Genomic DNA, 21,635 nt, shown 5'->3' with positions numbered 1-21,635 from the left:
GCTGGGGTGTAACTTAGTGGTAGAGCACTCACCTAGCAAGTGGGAGGCCCTAGCACCCTGCCTCCAAAAAAATTACAATGCACTTTAGCTAAAGTCAGTGAGATTAAATAAATCAAACTGAAGACCTAGATCAAACTCTCGAGGAAAAACAACAAAAATTAACAAAATGATGACCTCTCAGACTGCTGTATTATAGAAGAGTAAATAGCAATATTCTAACTAATGTATACAATTACAGTGTGTGAGAAATTAGGCTTTGAATAATTTTAATAATATTTTCAATCTACCTCTAAAAATATTTCCAACTTACACAAAGAATCAATGTTATTCAAAAAATGAAACTTACAATTCGTTTCTCCCAAAATCTATATTTCGGGCTAGTTAACAATAACTCCTTAGTAACAGGAGAACAGTACAGGTAAACCTTCAAGCTGAAAGGAAAAGACAAAGAGAAAAAAAAACAAAACAAAACAGGTGTTTTAGTACATTCCAAAATGAGCACCCTGGAACCAGGAACTGTACTTTGTCCAGCTTCAATCTTCTCTGAAAACCTTAGAGAAGCTCCCAACATACCAATGCCCAATGACTATTTCAGTTCCACCCAGAGCATAAGAGGGGAAAGTGCTTTGCCCTCGGATCCCCAAGTCCTTCACCAAGTCACACAGTGGTGCACACCTGAAAACCCAGTAACTAGGAGGCTGAGGCAGGAGGATTTCAAACTCAAGGACAGCCTGGGAAACTTAGTAGGATCCTGTCTCAAAATAAAAAATAAAAGAGGCTGGTGGATGTAGCTCAGTGGTAGAGCATTTGCCTAGTATGTACAAGGCCTTGGGTTCAATCCCTAGTACTGCAAAAGAAAAAAAAGAAAGAAACTAATTCCATGGTTGGATATAAACATCAAATACATGAAATAAAATAGAATGCTTTTACTATATTGAATAGGGAAGTTTTTCTAAACATTTACCTTAAAAGCCAATGCCATAATGGAAAAGATTGATGAATCAACTATAAGAAAATAATTTAAAAAAGAAGTCCGTCATCACTCTTATATTACAAATACACACCAGGGGGCTCAGGATATAGATAAAACACATGCCTCATATGTGTGAGGCTCAGGGTCCAATCCCCAGCACTGAAAAAAAAGAAATTGTGTACATGATCAGGTATATCTGGAAAGATACTGCTAAATGTTAAGCTTTTTTTTAACTTCAGGCTGATCTACTGTATTTATTTTTATCTTTTGTAGTGCTGGGTATCAAGCCTTTTGCATGCTGGGAAAGTACTCTACCATTGAGCTATACCCATTGCCCGGTATTTACTTTTTCAGTGAATAGAAATTAATTTTGTAATAAACTTGAAAAATTCAATAGTGTAGTTTAAAGATTAGGAATATACTCCATGGCAGATTACTTTCTAAAGATGGCCACACTACTATAAACCCCTGCACACATATTCTTCTTACAAAACCAGTTATCAAAATTCTTCTATTTGGAGGAAGGAGTTGTGTTCCCTCACCTTGAACCTGGGTAGGCCTTTGTAACGGCCTTAACCACAGAATATGATGGAAGTAATTGCATGACTTTTGAGCTAGCTCTCCGGCATACGGTTCCCTCCAGACCTTAGGACATACACTTTTTGACTGTCTCCATTAAGTAGTCCAGATATCCCAAACTACCAGGCAAAAGAGCTTGGAGAGAGAGATGCCCAGAGAGACCCAGAAGTTCTGGCCTTTGCTGTTGCTATTTGAGTCTTCCTAGTCAAGGTGTTAGCACTGACTTTTTAGATAATATCAGTCCCATCTGCCACGAGGCAGGCAGAAACCAGTCATTCCCCTTGTACTTTCTTACAATTCTTAACCCACAGAAACTGAGGTGTTAAACATGATTACTATTCTTAAAGTCACTCAGTTTTGAGGCAATTTGTTATGCAGCAATGGATAGCTGATATATAGGCTCTGAAATCAGACAAACCTGGTTGAAATCCTAGTCCTGCCACTTACTAGCTGCATGACTTTGGGCAACTAATTGAACCTCTCTAGCTCCTCAGTTTTCTCATCTGTAAAATATAAATCATAATAGTATCTATCTAAAAGATTATCAAGAGGCTTTAATGAGAATGTCAGTTCCAAGAAGACAGGGATTTTCATCAGTGTCACTCACCACTATATTCTCAACCTTCAGCACCATGCCTGGCTCATCGCAGGCACTCAAAAAAAAAATTCCTGAAAAAATTCATAGTGCCTTGAATACAGTAAGTTTTCAAGAAATATTAATTATCTTTCTCAAGAACACAAATTATTGCTATTTGATAGCAGAGAAGCCTAACAGCCACTGGTTTAAAAATCAAAGGGCCTTTTCCAAATATGTATCTTGAGAATTTGGAATTTAGATTTAAGTAATGGCTTCAGGAAGAGTCCAATAGTTCACCTTTAACAATAGATCCAAGCCAGGCATGATGGCCTGTAATCCAGCAGCTTGGGAGGTTGAGGCAGGATTGCAGGTTTGAAGCCAGCCTCAGCAACTTTTAGCAAGGCTGTATGCAACCTAGTGAGACCTTGTCTCAAAATAATAAATAAAAAGGGCTGGGGATGTGTCTCAGTGGTTAAGTGCCCCTGGATTCAATCCCTATTACAAAACTAACAAACTAAACTAAACAAAACAAAAAGGATCCAGCTAGGTGCAGTGGTGCATGCCTATAATCCCAGCAGCTCCAGTGGCTGAGGTAGGAGGATCACAAGTTCAAAGCCAGCCTTAGCAACTTAGCAAGGCAATGTCTCAAAATAAAAAATTTAAAGGGATGGTGATGTGGCTCAGTGGTTAAGCACAACTGGGTTCAATCCCTGGTATCACAAAAAGAACATATCCAAAGATTATTATAAGAACATTCACACACAAACACACAGAAATGAAGACAAATGTTATTGTTATTACCAGTAGCATGGATGAATCTCACAAATATAATGTTAAATCAAAGAAAAACATAAGAGTCTATTCAGTATGACTATTTATACAAAGTTCAGAAACAGCCAAAGTTAACCCATGATGACAAGAGTAATAGGGGTTACCTCTGGGAGGAGAAAGAACCAGGAGGAGACAGGGGGGTCTAGGATAGTGTTCAATTTCTTGATCTGGGTAGATGTGTTCACTCCGTAAAAGTTCAGTCTGTCCCTTTCTTATGTATGCACTTTTCTGTCTAGATGTTATTTCCCAATTAAAATGTTTTCTTAAACACACACACACACACACACACACACACACACACACACACAAATATGTAGTAAAATAAATCACCTGCACTCTAATCTTCTTTTCAAGGTAGGGGCCCTTAATCCTTTCATGTGATCTAAAAATAGGAGAACAAAAATCATAAACATGTTTTTTATTTTCCACAGAATTCCGTAGCCCAAAGAAACTGAGTCATCTTGTGATGCTTCCTGTTAAGAGAAAACATGAGGTAAACTTTTATAAGAGATTGATTTAGGTGGGCTGTGAACCCTTTCTTCTGCAGATGAGGAATCCCTGAGAAAAGAATAGGAACTACTAAAAGTTGCCCAACCCTGAGCCATCAAAAGTAATTTAAAAGGAAAGTGACCCCCAGCACCTTGGGCAGAGTCTAAACCTCCCTGAGGAACCACTGGATGGATAATTGCTTCTAGAACTTCCCTTCACTCTCGTCCTCAACCCAAACATTCTTTGGGCTTCCTATAGTGTGACCCATTCAACTCCCACCACTTAAGTTGGTCCATCCAGAAGTTGAAGCTTGTGTCCGCTGGACTCCACTAGGATGTCATTCAGGCTGAAGCCAGAATCAGCAGCTGTAGGGCAGGCCCAAGATAGCTATAGATGGGCTCCTCACCAAGGCTTCCTGCAGGTTGTATTTTTTGTACATAGCCAAAGCATGAACACCCTGATTCAGTGTATGCAATCAAGGTCATAAACATGTGCCTTGAGCATGCACCCACTTATGTAACCTGTTGGCAATGTGCCTTCTTTATGTAGCCTGTATATAAAAAAGGCCTATGAGAACACTCAGGGGGCTAGGGGCTGCTGCCACCTCTGAATAAAGCACGTCTACTATCCCGACTATGCCTGGCATCTTCTTTTAACCACCTGAGACCGAAACCTTCTTTCCTGGGCCTGAGCCACAGCTCAACAGCCGTGTTTCATCATTTGCTCAGCCCAGTGTGACTGCTGGATTGAAAGGAGGGACATTACTAGCCACACAGACTTGCTCTACAGCCCTCCGAGTTAACCAACACAGAAAGATAACATGCAAGAAAGCTAACAATTATACCAAAGAGTACATTACCACAGAGTGCATTCTAATATACTGTGACTCTTCAGTGTATAAAGGCCTGAATAATAATAATGTCTAAGCACTTCTAATTGTTTACATCGAACTATTTCTAATCTTTTGATTATCACTACTACCACATACACACAAGACTTTGGTTTATAATTGGGGATCTGTGAATCCAGAGAAAACAAAGTAGTCATACTTCATGGGACACATGCCCCTCCAGGACAAATCACCTGTTCCCTAAGAAAGTGGGTCCCTTCAGGTTGCAGCTGGTCCAGCTGTTTAGGACTTATGGGTATGTTCCAAAGGTTTCCAAGAACTTGTGTCCCAGCAGAAAGGAGGCTGAAACCAAACTCTGTACACCATTCTCTCAAACTAATGCAGCAGGCAGTACCCTGTGCCTTTGTATCATGACCTCCATCCCCACCACCCACAGGCCCTTCCTAATTGGTAGTCAAGAGAACCTGGGTGAGTTTCCTTGACTGCATCCAGAGTCTACTTTCCAGAGTGGTTTTCTTTTCCTTGACAAGAAAAAAATCATCTTAAGTTGCCCCTTCAAAAGATCTTCTCCAACCTTGGGCCACTCTCAAGCCATGAGTGCTCTCTTATACTCTGAACCTGACTGATGCTCCGTAAATCCTACCCTGAGCACGGAGTTGGACTCCAGATGGGTCCATGACCCACTTTAATCATATTATAATGTTAATGTATTTCTGTCTATTTTTTTTCTAGAGAATACCCTATCATTAGGTATTCTACATTAGTCGGTTCGGGTTCCATAATAAAATGCCATAAACTGGGAGGTTTAAATAACACACTTTTATCTCTCACAATTCAGAAAGATGGGAAATTCAAGATCAAGATGTTGGCCAATTTGGTTTCTGATGAGGCCTCTTTTCCTAGAGCTGCCTTCCCATTGTGTGCTTCTGTAAAGAGAGAGCCCTCTTCCTCTTTTACTGGGGATTAAGCCCAGGGTGTTTTACCAAAATAAAAAAAACTGAGTTTTTCATTTTGAGACAAGGCATTGCAAAGTTGCTGAGGGTAGCCTCAAACTTGCAATCCTCCTGCCTTATCCTCCTAAGTTCTGGAATTACAGGTGTGAGCTGTTAGGTACAGGACAGGCTGAATTAAGTTGTCTGCAGGGCATGCCAAACAAAGTTAGCTGCAGGATGACCTGGCTTCTCAAACCCTCTGTCTGGTTCTTTATCACCTGCTTGCTTTAAGCCCAAAGGCCCAAGTCCCCGCTCAAGGCTGAACTCTTAACCCCCACTTGTGCCAACAAGGCAACTTGCAGACCCAGAGACCCCGTTAGATTTTGGCTGTAAAAACTCCCCTCCTGCCAGGCCCCTCTCTTGTTTTCTCTCTCTTTTGCTCTCGCTCTCGCTCTCTCCCCCTCCGTCTCTTCTCTTTCCTCTTTCCTCTCTCTCTCTCTTTTTTTCTCTCTCTCTCTTCTCCTCTTTTGCACTGCTGCAATAAAGCTCTCTTGGTCACTCCGAGTGTTGTGGTCACTTTCCTTTCAAGAGCCACCACACCCACCTCTCCCATTAGCCTTGATTATCTTCTTTTTTAGGACCTAGCCTCAAATATTATTACACTGGCTTAGGACTTCAACATATTTGATTTGGGGCAGTGAGTGTATAGCATGGTCAAAGAAGCCTATGCCTCCAAAAGGTTAAAAAATACCAGTAAGCAATGTGGGAGACTCCAAAAGCAGAAGTTGAGTTCTTGCCCATGTTGAGTTTGCATAAATAAATTCACATGTGATTAGAGAAAAGGAAAAATTATTATAAACTGCTCCAGAGTAAGGAAATTCAATTTCTTATTTAATGTGCAAATACATGATGGTGATCTCACAAATTCCTTTAGATGAATTCAAACTCATTAATCCTAAACAGGAAGGGCAAGTTCCTAAATAAACTTTAATTACTGCTGTTACTAAATTTTGTAGGAGGCCATTGATTTGAACTAGGCTCTTGCACTAAGCTACAACAAATCAAACCAATATAGTTTAATCACAGTAACTGAGCTTTGGTTGGCTGCAAAAGGTCCTGTAATCAACTAATTAAGCTGTAACCAATTGAATGGCTCATTATCTACACTGTAGCCAATTAAGTTGTTTTCTAGGCCTGACCACTATTCTGTAATATTGTCAGATCATACTGTTAGCTGTTTTCAGAGCCTGCGGTGGTTCTGGAAGCTTCCTGATTCACAAATTGTATTTTGTTTTTCTTTGCTCAAATAAACTCTACTAATTTTAATTCAGTCAAAGGAAGGTGATCACATTTTGAGTTCAGAGTCTCCAACGAGTAAAAATATGAGCATTCTCATCAAGCAGTGGCTTCTCAATGAAAAACAAAACCAAAATTATGTTCTCAAGAATAAACAGACTCTCAGGGTATAGTAATAGCTAATCAAAAGGGGAGGTCCAAGTTTTCCTCATTAAAGAGAAATCACTGAAAGAAACAGAGGCATTTCCCAAAAGCAGTAATGTCAACAATATAGATCAGGTTAAAGTGATTGATTCCACATTCAAGACAATAGTTGGTCTTCACACCAACTGCATGAGGAAAGGCAATTTCTACATCCATAATTTGCTTTAAAATTCTTTTGCACTATGATATGTATGCATGAATTTGTTACTCTTGATTCACTCCTCCATAGCTAATCCAGAAGCTGGCACTGGAAGAGCAGCTGCTGGAGGGCTTAGGTTTACCTCAGTGCTGCAAATTAATTAAGTAGCAAATTAATTAATTTGCTGACTTGCGAGTCAGCAAAAAGATGTTAAAAATGTACATTGGCTTCTTCCTGGAGCATCTAGCCTCGGGTCAGTATCATGAAATATGATACTCTAAACTGCATCCCTGAATATGTCCAGCTGTAGAACTGTAGAGTTCTGGGTGCCTGATGCCTTCTAGAAGGAAAATCCTGCCATCCTAGACTAGAATGGATCGCTCATGTTAAATGTGGACAGAATATCTGAAAAGAGGGGTAGCTTGCACTTGGTATAGCTTACGACACGTTGTTCAACTTGATCAGGTGTGCGCATAGATGTTGGCTAACTACTGTTGGTGGGTATAAAAGAAGTTGATCTGAAACTTGTTTTCTTTACACATGGTAAAGAGAAGTGGGTGGAGAAACAGAGAGGAAGAACGAACTAAACCTCGACAACATCTGACTAGCCGCCACTAGGACAGCGACCAAAATAACTCAGTGACCTACCACACTGGCCAGTGTCACTGTGCGCAACTGGCAGTCACTGTTACTCCAGGTTGTCAGATCTAGGAATAAAGTGTTAGGCGAAGAGCCGACTGGGGCATGTGCGCTTTCCAGTCCCTGGCTGGCCTCCCACAACCTCACGTCTGTAGCTCCAGGGCCCCGTCCCCTCTGCCATTGTCACTCCCAGCACCGTACATCCCGGAAGTGGGGGGCGCAGGTCTCACTCACCCTTGTGGCAGTGGGACAGAAAGTAAGCTCGGGCTTTCAGGTTCTCTCTGTCGAAGCGGTCAATGGAAATGGTGGGATACTCAGCCATCTGTCCCTCAAAGGAACTCATAGCGCCGCAGAGCACTGAACCCCGAGCCCGCAGCGAAAGCCGAGGCTGACACAGATCCGACCGCCACTTCCGGGAACCTTTACACCGCCTCGCCATTGGTCGGCCGAATGCAGCCACGACCAATCAGAGGAGCCTAGCGGCTGAGGGCGGTGCCAAGGAGCGTCCATAGGTTCCCGCAGCGTGGGCCTCAGGTTTAAATGTCGGGGCTGAGCTGCAGACAGTGAGCTTGTGGCTTTACCTAGAGTGGGGTCTCCCAACCCGGTGGGATCAAGGGCCTGGAACAAAGAGTAGCATTCCTGTGAAGTGGGCTGCGGAGTGGCTCTAAATCTGACTGCGTTCCTTTTCTTGTCTTTCAAAAACCAAGCTTGTTTTTCTCCTCGGAATTTCTATAGCCATGAGGATCCCATAAGAAAATTTCATACTCAGGGTAGATTCCATACTTAGCCGTTCGCTCCTCCGTGTATATATACATGATCTACAAGTTTAGGGAAGAACTATGTCTAATAATCACAGCTCAGAAGCATGCCCTTAGAGCAAAGAAGTAGGGATCCCTACAGTGTCTTATCTGCTAGCCTCCTCCAGCCTCCTCCCCTCCCCCTACCCCTGTTTAAGCTGTATTTTTAGAAAGTTAGAATATACAGATGGATGATGGAGAAAGCTCTGAAGAGGCTTATTAAAGTGTTAAGACCCACCAAATATGTAGTCACAATGGCATTTATTGTGCCTCTCTCCAGCAAGTTTCTCTAGACAACACAGTATTATTATTAATCACAAAAACTGGAACACTTTTAAAATCCTGCTTATACAATGACACCGTGACAAACTTTATGGTGGCTACATAGCTAGCTAAAAAGTACCTTCAAATAGTGGTCCATCAGTTTGGAGACCACCTGTTTGCAGAATATGGTAAATCATAGCTTCTGCGGAGACACAAAATGATATGAGAACAAAGCCAGAAACAAGAAGTTCTAACCAGGGGAATCAGGAATCAGAGGGCCATAGTTAGAGAACAGCAGCTTATCCTTCAGCTGATACTCAGAGTTTTATTTATGTACAGATTCTCATGAAATCTCAATGAAGAGGAGAGGGAATGGGAAAGTAAGAAAGAGCAGTGGAGTGGAGAGGTATAAACATCATAATCACTAATTTAAGTAAAATAGACTACCACTCTACTACTACTGGCAACATCTTTGATTTGGTATAAGATGGTTTTTTCCTAGAATAAAGGAGGGCTATTGCTTTGGTGAAGTAGTTGATATGTAACAACGAATTCTGTAGAGAGTCTGATATCTACCCAATCTTGAAGAATGTGGAGCTTCTAGAAAGTCAAGACAGGAAAACGCTCATACTATTATTCATCTGCTCATTTATTTATCTCTCCTTTTTTCACAATTGGATACAATACAAAAGAATATAGGGAAATAGAGTCAAGGCAGAGGGACAAATAATGAAGATGGGACAAATAATGAAGATGGCTAAGCACAGCCCACGGATACACACACACAAGTACTCATATGAAAAGTAGGGCCTGGATTTGGCTATTTAAGAAGCCAAAGGAAAGAAGAAAACACAATAATTTCCTAGTTTGTGGCATTCTTAAATTATAAATAATTTTTTCAGAAGAAGTCCAAGTTTGGATGCTGAATCCTGAGAGTAATTTCTCCAATGGATGTTTGTTTAAAAAAATAAAGCAAAGCTGTGAGATGCAAACACTGTCACCTACAGTTTTCTGCATCCTCATTCCTTAGTTGGAAATTTCCATCTTTCATAAATCTCACAACTCTTTCAATTTCTACATCTTTGATTCTTTCTATCCCAACAAGACTGAAAACTGCTAATAAGCTTATGTTGAAAACCTAAAAATTCATTATTGAAGGGCTGAGGGTATTGCTCAATGGTAGAACATGTGCTTAGCATGTGTGAGGCCCTGAACTCAATCCCCATTATTAAAAAAATAATTATACATTCAGATAGATATATCATTGTTGGGAAGTCACATTAGAATATATTTTACTTAATTTAATATACTTAAAAATCTTTGTCAATGTAAATAACTTTCATTATAATTTATTGTGTCTTATTCTATTCTTTTAGAATAGAATATTATGTTATTCTAGGGAGTATACAATAAGATATAAAAAGTGTATTCGTTTGCTAGGGTTTCATAACAAGTAGCACATACTGGGTGGTTTAAACAACAGAAATTTATCATCTCAGTTCTGCAGGCTACAAGTGCAAGACCAAGCTATTAGGTTGGTTCCTTCAGAGGACTATGAGGAAGAATCTGTTCCATACCCCTCCCATAGTTTCTAGTGGTTAGCTGTCAATCATTAGTGTTCCTTGACTTGAAAAAAGTGTTCCTTTCATGTAGAAGCATGACCCCAGTCTTTGAGGTATCTTCTTCTGGGCTTCTCCCCATGTGCATGCCTGTGTCCATACTTCTCCCTTTTATAAAGGACACAAATCATGTTGAATTAGGGAGGAGTTCACACTACCCTAGTATGATATCATCTTGCATAATTACAACTCCTGTGACCCTCTTCCAAAAATTGACATATTCTTAGGTGCTGAGGGTCCAGATGTCAACATTTGGATTTGAAAAGGGCACAATTTAACTCATAAGAAAAAGCAATGTAAAATACAAAATTTATTACTTTTTTAATAAAAAGAAAGAAAAATGGGTTTAGAAGTAGGCAGAGAAATGTTTGGATTCATTCAAGTTAACATTCCAAAATAAACAGATAGGAGGCTCAGAGTCTAGTCACTAGACGGTGGAGGCCCTGGTTACAGCCTGAGTCCTTCCTATTACTGCGATCTTGGCTAAGTTAACCAACCTCTCTGAAACTTGGTTTTCTCACCTGTAAGATTAAGATACAAGTAATAAAAAAAGTCCAATCCCTGGAGTAATGGTAAGTTCTAAATAAATTTCAGGAATTATTATTCATTTGGCATCTATTAAGGACCTGGCACATGCCTGAAACAGGAGGCACATGAAGGAATCAGTTATAGCCTATAAAGACCTGTAATACAATCTCACAGAAGGAGAAACCCATGGGAACAAACATATACAAATACAAGAGTTTGGTAGGAATTTTAATGGAAGTGTTCCCAAGGTATAGTGTTGGGACAAATGGGGGATCTTAATTTTGCAAGGAGAAAGAGGCTATCAGAAAACTTAGTAGAGAAAGTAAATTTGAATTTAGCTTTTAGACCTAAGAATAGCTGAAGTCCCTAGAACAATCTTTTACTCAATCTGAGCCCTGAAATTAGTTCTGTTTAACCTAAGTTTTGCGCTCAAAAGGGGCAAAATAATGGAGACATAAAAGGGAAGTGACGACTGAACCAGCTAAGTAGGAATCAGACTATAAAGGAACTGTACCCCAAGCTAAGCCTTTTAAATTTTGAACTTGAGCAGCAGAGGGAAACCTGGCCTTGAGTTAAACAAGGAGTGGGAGGCAAGATTAGAATAGTATTTCTCAAAGTGTAGACACTGAGTTTTTAGTAATTATGTTTAATATGTTCCTTTAATTTGAAGTTTATGTAATTTAATTTGTAATAACATGGCTGTGTTCAACAACTAGCTAACAAAATTCCTAAACTTTAACTCTTGGTTGTTGTGATCCCTAATGAGCTGACTCTAGTACACCACTGCCTCTTTTTTTTACACTTCAATTTATGAGTGAATATTTATTCTATGTTACAAATGTAGGTGCTATGTTCAACGTGTATATCTTACATTTTCTTTCTTTCACTAACTTACTTTTAGTGTAGATGGTATTTTGAATATAATAATTAAGATAATGTTAGAAAAGAATTAAAGCTATAGATATAATTTGTTGCATGTTTACTAATTGTCAGGCATTATATTCTACTCCATGGACTAGTTCATAGTGGTCTCCATACTCTGATTCACTTTTTTAGGAATTCTGTCTGGAATTTAAGAAACATCAATACCTTTCACTTTCCACCTCTAGGTAGGAGTAAGACTCAGGAGTAAGCTCCTATCCTGGATTGACGTTGGTTTGGAAAATGGGACTCTGCTGTACCAAAAAAAAAAAAAAAAAAGAGGGGGTGGGGCCTGAGGGAACTGAGCGGCGTCTAGGGTGGGGCGGGGCTTAAGAGTGACCGCCGGAGCAGCGCCTTCGCGTTGCTAGGAGACGCGAGGGTCGCTGAAGCAAGGACAGTTGGCCTCTAGCTGGCCCAGCCCACGGATTCCGAGTAGAGAGCTCGAACACGTTTGCGACCGCCGGGCCCCTGGCCTCTCCGGCTTCTCTTGCTTGGCTGAGCGAGGGTAACCACGAGAGCTGGCCCAGGGATGGGTGGCTGAGCCGCCAAGAAGCAGGCCGACCTGCCCCTGAGCCCGGCTGGGCCACGCCCCGGAAGCCTGGGCTCCACCCCTTCCGCCCCGCCGATGCTCGGTGCCTTAGGGGTTCGCCAGGTGTTCGCGGTACCGATTTGTCTCACCTGTCGTTTTAGTGTAGGTCTCTGGCCCCTGCTAAACTCCAGGGTGGTTCTCCTGTAAGTTTCTGCGCCTTCCAGCGCCCCCTTTGGCTTCCAGCCCCGCGACTGTGAGGGCTGAGCCTTTGGACCCAGTGTTGAGAGTACTTTCTGGGTCTGTTTTTCCGGGGTAGATCACACCTCATAGACATAGCTGGTGATTTCTGGGAGAAAGAAAGTTTGAGGGAGCGGGGACATCCTGCTAGCTTGCGGGGTGGAGGTGGGGGGCGAAAAGGGTGGCTTTGGCTTTGTGCTGCGAGCGTGTTGGAACACCTGGCCTCAGACCGCAAACGCCCGTTGAGGGGACCAACTGCTCTGTTGTTCAGACTCTGGAGCGCGAACTTGAGAGACTTTCTAATGCTCACCTTTCCCCTTAGGAAACTAAGGTCCAGGAACCTTCATTCGTGGCCAGAGTTACGGCAACAGGTCTCCTCGGCCAGATCCAGCTACCCATTAGGAACAAATGATGAAATGAAAAAAGAAATGAAAGATTGAGAAGGCTGATACTCATAAGGGTTTAATACCACTAGCAGTTTAAAAAAAAAAAAGAAAGAAAACACTTTAGAATATAATGGAGAAGAAAAGGGGCGTTGCAGGGAAGGGAGTTTGAAGTGACTGGCTACATCAGAAGTATGTACTGTTAACTTCAGATCGGCAGGGACTTGAGATTGGTGTCCCCCCCCACCACCAAGTACCACATAAATCCTGGTAGTATTTAATAAAAATTGAATATCCACAAATTAGAAACTCATGCATTGCTATTATCTGTTTGTGGAAATTAAACAGTATTATAGAGGCAAAAAGTATTTTTTATCTTTTTTTTTTTTGCCGTCACTGTCATTAAAGAAACCACTTAGTGGAAAATGCTGAATGCTACTAGCAGAAGTAGAGCCACTGAATTTCCCAGAATTACTGCAGTAATCAAGGAATCAGGTTGATATTTACTAATTTCAGTTTCATTAAGTTTTTAGTATAGTGGAAATAAGACAAAAAGTCGAATTTGCACCGCCCCAATATAGCACAGTTACAGTAGTCACTAGGGTTCCTGCTATGTTGAAAATTGCATTCATTTTCCCTTTAGATATTTTGGGGAAATGAAATTTCGAGATGCCCAATATCTACAAGATATATATTTTTACGAAAAAACTGATTTCCAGCAGTCCAACTGAATCAGCATGTTTTCTATTCTTGTATTAAATGTAGCATTTTTATATGTGTAGTTGACATGACTGACCTGAAAGTGACAAGTTATGGAGATGACTTTCAGTAAAACAATTTTTGAGTGAACATGAGCAAATAAAAGTATTTTATTATGTATCAAAAAATCAAGTCTAAATCGAAAAATGCCTTGGGGAGAACATAAATTAAGATTGTAGCACTTCATTTATAAAAGTAAGTAATATAGCCACTAAATTCATATAAAAACATGTAATCTTTTTAAGCATCATTTTGTTACATATAATATTCTTCATGCAATTGTATGTAATATATAATATACATGTATATTTTAACACATATGTCAAACTTAGCTAGTGTATTGTTCAACAGTGATTTAATGAACTCCCTATTAAAATGAATGGAAAGACAATGATTTTTACTGAAACATGGCTTATTTATTATTTTGTCAGGTATTCCAAATTTTACATAAATTAATACAATGCCCTAATAATGACTTGCTTTAACATGCAACATGAGCCTAAATCTAAATCCATAACTGAGGATCAGAAGTTTTTAAAAACTCACACACTAACAAAACCCTAATTTTCTTTGGTCATGTTGGTATGCACATTGAAAAAATGCAAACAGTGATACTAATGATAGATCCACTTATGTAGTTGTTGCTTTCATCAGAAGAACTTTGTGATTCAAATGACTTCATTTAAATTACCTTAAATCTGGAACTAAGTCCAAACAAATGTGAGAATTATGGTTTCAGAATAGAATGTAAATGCCATACTCCGGAATGTTAAATAAGTAACCAAAATCTAGAGAAAGGAGAAGGAACATAAAACCAGTTTCCTTATTTTTCATAGAAAAGAGTATATCAGTAGTGTGATTGATACACAGAGTTGAAGCAAGTGTCTCTTAGTTTGGCCTCCTGCTAGTTTTCATTATCTTTTATTAACCATAGAAGGAAATTTTAGGCTACATCTTTATGTTGAGGAAATATTCACCTGAAATTCAGCAAGTCTGCCACTTTTTCCTTTTCCTATATTTTCCCCTGTTAAATCCAGGTAATGCTACATTTGTTACTCTTGTGGAAGCATTTATGATAAAACTTCTTTCTATAACTTCTCAAGTCTATCCTAATTAATTCCTTATGTTTGGGATGATATTCACTCAATGTCAAGGGTAGATATTTCTAATCGATATAATGATCATTTTGCCTCCCTTTTTTGTACTTTAATGTGTCTCTTAGCCTTTTTTACCCTGATGAGCATTTGTCATTGTGATTGAAAAAACTAAGAAAATGCTAATTAACTCATTAGATCTACTTTATGAAGTCTGACTTTAATGTATTTCAGTCAATAGAAATATATTTTAATAGAAGAATGGATTTAAGGAATCCTGATGAAAATTCTGGGCATTCATTTCAGTTAAATGATGTTTTTTTTTTTTTTTTTTTTAACAGAATAAGAAGTAGCTGAGAAAAACAAGTGCAAGATTATGTTCAGTGATACAGCAATAACCTTGCAAGCAAAAGGCCTTGAGCTTGAGCCCCAGCACTGAAAAAAAAAATCAATCCAACAAACAAAAACTGGCTAAAGAGGTTTGGGGAATGAACAATTACATAAACTAGAGTTGGATATTAGAATTTACAAGACCATTAGTGATCTCCTACACTGTTTAAAAATCAATAATAGCCATACAACTTGCAAGGAATTTGTTTAGTCTTCTTCTCACATTGGTGTATCACAGAATCGGGTGCCACAGTGACCTGGATTGCAGTGATTAGGATGTATCCTAGCAGTTAAGAAGTGAAAAATGAAGAAACTATTGCTTCCCAGCCATGAGTGAGAAGACTGATTTTGCATTCCCTTTTTAAGGAAAAAAAAATGGTGGGAGTGAAAGAGTGATACAGTTCCTAATATAATTAAATGGAATGGTGGTGGGTTATTTTGACAATCTGCTGAGCAGTTACAAATAAGAACATTTTCAGAAATGTGCAAACTATTGCCCAGAGTACCAGGACTGGTATACAGCTCTTAGAATATTACTCCAAACTCCAAGTACAATTTTATATGATGAAGAAACAAACAGTTCTCTGTGAAGGGAGAGGTTTCTTTGTTGGTTTCCCAAATTACAGCACGAATCCTTTAGAATCTTAAAATTGAGTGTTAAAAAATTAACATGTTTAAACTGGGGTTCTCAGTATATAATTTTTAAGTGTTACATTTGAAAATTGTTATTATTAAGTTATCAATGTTGTTTTAACATCTTTCAGAAATAATTGGTAATAAGGCCTGTGTAGCCATGGCTAGTTCTGACGTGAAACCAAAATCAATAAGTCGTGCCAAAAAATGGTCAGAAGAGATAGAAAATCTGTACAGATTTCAACAAGCAGGATATCGGGATGAAATTGAATATAAACAAGTGAAACAAGTATCTATGGTAAGATTTATGCCTCTACAAACCTGAACTTGAAATGAGTCTGTTAGAGTATGAAAAGAATTTTAAAAACCAAACCAAACCAACCAAACAAACAAAAAACTGAAGGGAATTCTACTGCAGTTCTCATTTTATTGAGGAGGAGACCAAGGCCCAGAAAAGTGATTTGTCAGGCTGACAGGGCAAAGAGGTAGTCCCTTGTCTGGGGGCAGTTCAAAATTTTTAGCTTTTATTGAGCAGCCAGGCTTGGCTAAAAGAATATTTCCTGGCAGAAAAAAAAAGGGGGGGGGGGTAATTCTATTATCAGTTATTCAATTTGTTGTATAACTATTATCATAACTATTATCTCCCTTCTGTTTATTTATTTTAACCATGACTCAGAAAGGAGTTAACTTATGTTTTTTAAGGGGATTATACTTGAAAAAATAAAAACACTGTTAGCAAACAAATCTTGACTTTGGTTGCACATTCCTTCTGAGAGAGCAGAGACATTGTTTTGCTGTTCAAAGACTAGAAGGAGATCTAGTCTTTGCAGCAGTTACAATATAATTTCTTTTAACTCATTTATTCTACTGGCTACTAGGAGAGTTTTTAAGATTCTCATAGAATTGGGCATAGTATTCATAAAATTTAAAATTTAGGACACTTAATAATATATTTAATTTTTTATAATACTTAATCATAATATTTAATATTTAAATTTTGAGTTATAACAGTTATTTTACCTAAGTTTTAGAAATTTTTTATTCTATTTTTTTAACTCACCATTTTTTAGAAACTGGTTGTGAATTTTTCAGATCTCTATAATCTTCTGCATTCTACTTTTTTCTATTTAATACTTTCTATAAAAGTAGATAGGAAAAGATGTAGAGGAAATACAGAGCTAAAATGTAATATGCTCTTTAATTTAATAGAGTTGAATTTAATAGACATTAATTTGACAGAATTGGTGAGAAATGAAGTTAAAAATACTGGTCAAATGAAGATTACTGTGATTTTCATATGTCTGTCTCTTCATATATACAAACATTTTACTCTGGTCTCCTTACCAAAAGATAGTTTTCATTACTGCACCATCTGTGGCTTTTAAATAGGAAAAACTGGAATCATTGTCATTTTAACCCATTTTGTCCCATCATCACAGATGTAGAACAACTATACAAACTATTTTACAAACTTAGTATCTTATTATAATAAGAATATGTAATAATAATAATGCTAATATAAGATAATTAATATAACTAATAATATGTAATAATACTAATATGCATATAAGCTTTAGAATATTATGTCTAACCTATTTTAATGCACCTATGTCAACTTACTGAAATATTTGCAGAAATGAAAACTTGGAACTCAATAGGTTAATGCTATTTAAAAATAAGCTTCATTCCTTGCCTTAAATTGAGATGCTGGGTCTGGGGATGTAGCACAGTGGTATTGTGCTTGCCTAGCACGTTCGAGGCTCTGGGTTTGATCCCCAACACCAGGGGGCAAAAAGGATTGGGATGTCCCTAAAGATACTCAAGACCCAGGATCATAGAGGCAGTGTGAAACACAACATGCATGCTTTGTGTTCTAATCACTCCTGCCATAAATCCCCATACCTAATAATGTTATTTAAGAGAACACAAAATACAGCCTTAATGAGAAGGTTCCAAAAAGCAACCAAGAAGGGTGTGGGTTTTTTTTTTTTGTGTGTGTGTGTGTGTATCTATGTGCAAAAGTTGTCGTGTTTGCTTTTATTACTTGGTAATTATAGAGGCTTTGTGTTTTCATTCAATATTTATTGGATACTTGCCGCATGCAAATTTTTGTGCCAAAGGCTTTAAAAGATAAAAATAGAGAGTACCTGACTGCAAGAAATCCAGTGAACTCATGGAAGAGTACAGGACTTTTGGAATCAGTTATAGGTTGGCCTCACCTCTTCAAGCTGATTGGCCTGTACAAGGTTCTCAACTTCACTGAGCCTCTATTTCCTCAACTATGAAATAACAATAGTGCCTGCTTTAAAAAACTGTCATAAGAATTAAATGAAGCATATGTTTTGAGTGCCTAGCAGTGTGGTGCTTATAATAATTTGTTGAGTGGATAGAACTGTTAATTAACTATTAATGCTGTCATTAATGATTGATAGCTTTCTTATTGTCTTGGAATAGAAAATAAGTAACACACACACACACACACACACACACAAATGTATATAATGCCAGGTACAGTGGTGTATGCCAGTAATCCCAGCTGCTTAAGAAGCTGAGGCAGGAAGAGCTTGAGTTCATAGCCAGTCTCAGCAACAGTGAGGTGCTAAGCAGTGTGACCCTGTCTTTAAATAAAATACGAAATGGGAAAATAGGGCTGGGGATGTGGCTCAGTGGTTGAATACCCCTGAGTTTAGTCCCCCATACCCTGCCCCCCCAAAAAAAAGAAAGAAAGGGGGGAAAAAAACTGTATGCAAGTCAAAGTATATGTACCTTAAGAAGCAGCACAGAAATTTAGAGGACAAAATGAGGAAAATCCTCATAAAAGTCTCCATTCTCCCAGTGGCATTTGTGGTGCTAATAAAGGAGCAATAAGGTGGAAACTGAAGGTGTGCCTTGAGTGAGATGTCCCTATCAACATGCTGAGATCTGTGGGTTTGAGAAAAGTTCTTTTTCCTTATCTGAAACCTGCCCCATTGACAAGTACTAGTAGTGCTTGCAGACCTCCCTGGCTAAGCAGAAGGAAATTGGACGTGAGAATCCTGTCATTCCATTCTATTACAGGAAGGAGGTTCTAAATCAAATGGGAGTCATCAAGTTCAAAGCCCAAAAGAAAAAAAAATAATCAAAAATGGCAAGGGGTTTACAAAGAAAACTATCTATAGAGGCCAATGAGCACAGGCCCAATATAGCTTTTTAAAAATATCATTCCATATAATGTGGCCCCAAATGTTCTGCAGAGACAGTGGTCGCACTATTTATTCGCTGTGCGGGATGGTATTTGTAGCCCTGGTAAGTAATGGGAGTCTGTAAGGGCGACTTGAGAAGCCCTCCTTTCCCTGCTGGGGTAATGGGAGGCAGAAAGACAGGCTTGGCATACAGTGGTGAAAAGGTTTGCTGTTTTCCTACAGTGTAAATATGAGAGGGCCTGTTAAGATTTATCAGACATGCTGCTGACTGTTTTGCTAATTCATAAGTAAACAAGAAAAAGAAAATGCAATATTAGAAAATGAAAGACCTAAAACTTAGATAGTATGTGCATCTTTTCTTCCAATTGAAAGCTATGATTTGTAGAATATTAAAAGGAATGGCTGCCTGTATTGATGGTGAAACCTGAATGATGTGTTTTTGACAATGATAAAGTGCATCTCACAAAATCCTGAAGGAACAAATTCAACAACAAAAATGCAATAATCTGATTAAGAAGGCATAACATTGCAATTGGAAAGGGAGAAAAATGTTCAAGTCAGGTCAAGTCAAGTCATATGAGAAAGTAAGCAAACCAATATAGAATATAGGAAAGAATAGTGGGCGAAGAAAAGATTGTTGAATACTATGTTTAATGGCCTCAAATGTCTATTAAAAACTGGACTTTGAGGTGAATTTGAAAATTTAGCAGAAGGAAATACATATGCACCTTTAGATATTTTGAGTCTAGTTGCTTCCTTTTGTCTCTATGACATTCATAATCAACAGATGGTGCTTTCAGAATAGGACATAGGCCTACCCCTGATTTTCTCCTTGGGTTATTTTTATAAGTAATTACATTTGAAATAATTTATAAACATAAGAAGAATTAAGTTTATATTATTTGAAATATTTTCCCTATCTGGACCACCATGTAGACATCTAATCCTAGAAATTGAGTTTCAGAGAGAAGCACTGAATTAGTTGTTCTTACAGTATGAATTTATAGCTTAAGGTCTGTTTTTTTTTGTGTGGGTAATACTCTAAGAATACAAGCATTGTAAAATTTATACTTCAAGTTTTTGATGCAAGTGTACTTTTGACTATTTGATAGTAAAATATGAGATAAAATAAAATGGGCATTACAATATTTATATTCTGGTTTTTGATTGTGCAGGTAGATCGATGGCCAGAGACAGGCTATGTGAAGAAACTTCAGAGAAGGGACAATACTTTTTATTACTACAACAAACAGAGGGAATGTGATGACAAAGAAGTTCACAAAGTGAAAATTTATGCTTACTAACTTTTCTTTGTATCACTTGACAATTTTTCATTGTTTCTATTCTACATCATGTAAATGTTTGTCATTTTACAAAATAATTCCAAATGCAGTCTTTCATTTAAAGTTTTGAAACACAGAAACCATGCAACTTGTTATCTGCTGATCATCTTGTCCTGTTCTAAAATGTAACTATAGAAGTATTAAACTTGTTCCTTTGTTGGTCCATCCTCTTACTGACCATTTGCACTATGGTAGAGTAACCATTATGCATAAGGAGAACTAGGCCCCTTTGAAACCATTCCATTGATTAATCTAGCGATCTATTTCCTTGTAGCAGGTTAGTTCCACGCTCAAACTCCCTGTTTGCCTTTATCTCATTTGAACTACTCATCATTTGAACTACTGCATCTGCATTTTGCAGCCTGAGAGTCTTGCCTCTGAGTTCTTTGCTTCTTGCTGGGCAGACAAGAAATGCCAAGAATGATGTCCACTTGGAGGTAGTCTCTACCAATGATTGATGGGGAGTAGGTGTGTAAGTCCCCAGCAACCTGGTAGCACAGGAAGAGTAAGTCTGAGGTTTGTCTTCCACACTGGCCAGGCTTTCCCCAGTAGGACTGATGTTTCAGTCATCCACATAGTATGAGACTGGATAACATACTCCATTGGGACCTCCCTGTTTTGCCATATTCCCCATTTTCTACCAGTGGTTATTTCCCTCCTGAATAATTTCCTTGCATGTGAAGCCTTTCTTGCAAGGCTTTGTCACGTGGTCAGTCTCTGGGTTCCCCCATCTAAGGCAACTTCCCCACTGCTTCCTGGATTACTGTAGAAAGTTTACTTTTTCACTAAGATTTTTTTTTTTGGGTCACCATTTACAACTTCTTAACTTCAAATTTTTGAATAGGAGTTCATATCAATTCATTCAACTTTAGCCCCCATTTTTCAGAACCACTGTCTTCACCATAAAGCCCTATTTTCCCATTTCAAACTTATGCCTCTCTAGCATTCTTAAAGCAAGCACATCATAAGAAGGATAAATAGGGTGGCCAGCTTCTTTTATGTCTTTCCCAGTGCAGCTGGGAAAAGAAATCAACTTTTTTACCACATATTTCATTTTTCTATATCTCTCTGGTCATGACTTTTATTATCTTCCAGATTTGGTAGACCTGTAGGTGCTATTCTCTTTTTTTTCCCAATTAAAAATACTACAAGCTGGGTTGGGGGTCACATGCCTGTATTCCCAGTGGCTCAGGAGGCTGAGGTAGGAGTATCGTGAGTTCAAAGGCAGCCTCACCAATTTAGTGAGGAACTTAGCAACTCAGTGAGACCCTAAATATTTTAAAAGGGCTGGGAATGTGACTCAGTGTTAAGCACCCCTGGGTTCAATCCTCAGTACTAAAACAAAACAAAACAAAAATACTATGATAGGCAGAATAATTGCCCCACCTATCCCCAAAGTTGTCCATGTTCTTGCTCTTGGGATCTGTGAATGTTACCTCATATGGCA

The 21,635-nt window shown here is 38.6% G+C and overlaps 2 protein-coding genes across 15 annotated transcripts in view; one reads left to right on the top strand and one right to left on the bottom strand.

Moving 5' to 3' along the window:
- The window catches only part of Dclre1c (DNA cross-link repair 1C), a 34,605-nt gene extending 26,698 nt beyond the window's left edge, over positions 1 to 7,907 (bottom strand). For 6 of the 9 annotated variants that reach the window (XM_071599945.1, XM_027928575.2, XM_071599948.1 and 3 more), the window contains exons 1-3: positions 7,744 to 7,907; positions 3,291 to 3,342; positions 347 to 431 (exon numbers count right to left, since the gene is read on the bottom strand). In XM_071599945.1, the coding sequence (XP_071456046.1) occupies positions 347 to 431; positions 3,291 to 3,342; positions 7,744 to 7,852 (246 nt within the window). In that variant the 5' untranslated portion in view covers positions 7,853 to 7,907. Of the gene's footprint in view, positions 1 to 346; positions 432 to 964; positions 1,005 to 3,290; positions 3,343 to 7,743 lie in introns of those variants that run through there. The other 3 variants (XM_027928578.2, XM_071599950.1, XM_071599949.1) reach the window with 3 other exon arrangements.
- A 4,348-nt stretch (positions 7,908 to 12,255) lies between these two features.
- Meig1 (meiosis/spermiogenesis associated 1) lies at positions 12,256 to 20,320 on the top strand. 6 transcript variants are annotated; one of them, XM_071619714.1, is made up of 4 exons: positions 12,256 to 12,329; positions 14,982 to 15,363; positions 15,795 to 15,961; positions 20,021 to 20,320. In XM_071619714.1, exons 2-4 carry the CDS (start codon positions 15,360 to 15,362, stop codon positions 20,147 to 20,149), a joined length of 300 nt encoding a protein of 99 aa, XP_071475815.1. In that variant the 5' UTR covers positions 12,256 to 12,329; positions 14,982 to 15,359; the 3' UTR covers positions 20,150 to 20,320. The 6 variants fall into 6 exon arrangements, with proteins under 6 accessions (XP_071475815.1, XP_071475816.1, XP_071475814.1 ...); XM_071619715.1 differs by having other exon boundaries at positions 12,263 to 12,370; positions 14,982 to 15,119; XM_071619713.1 differs by having other exon boundaries at positions 12,263 to 12,370.
- The last annotated feature ends 1,315 nt before the right edge of the window (positions 20,321 to 21,635 follow it).

This window comes from Marmota flaviventris, chromosome 12, assembly GCF_047511675.1.
Source record: "Marmota flaviventris isolate mMarFla1 chromosome 12, mMarFla1.hap1, whole genome shotgun sequence".
Lineage (NCBI taxonomy): Eukaryota > Metazoa > Chordata > Mammalia > Rodentia > Sciuridae > Marmota > Marmota flaviventris.
Note: the sequence above shows the minus strand (reverse complement) of the source record. Positions and strands in the feature narration are given on the sequence as shown.

Excerpts from the sequence above, each read along its gene's own strand:
- Meig1 (XM_071619714.1), top strand. Across the intron at positions 15,962-20,020 it reads AAGTGAAACAAGTATCTATG|GTAGATCGATGGCCAGAGAC; the intron begins GTAAGATTTATG and ends TTGATTGTGCAG.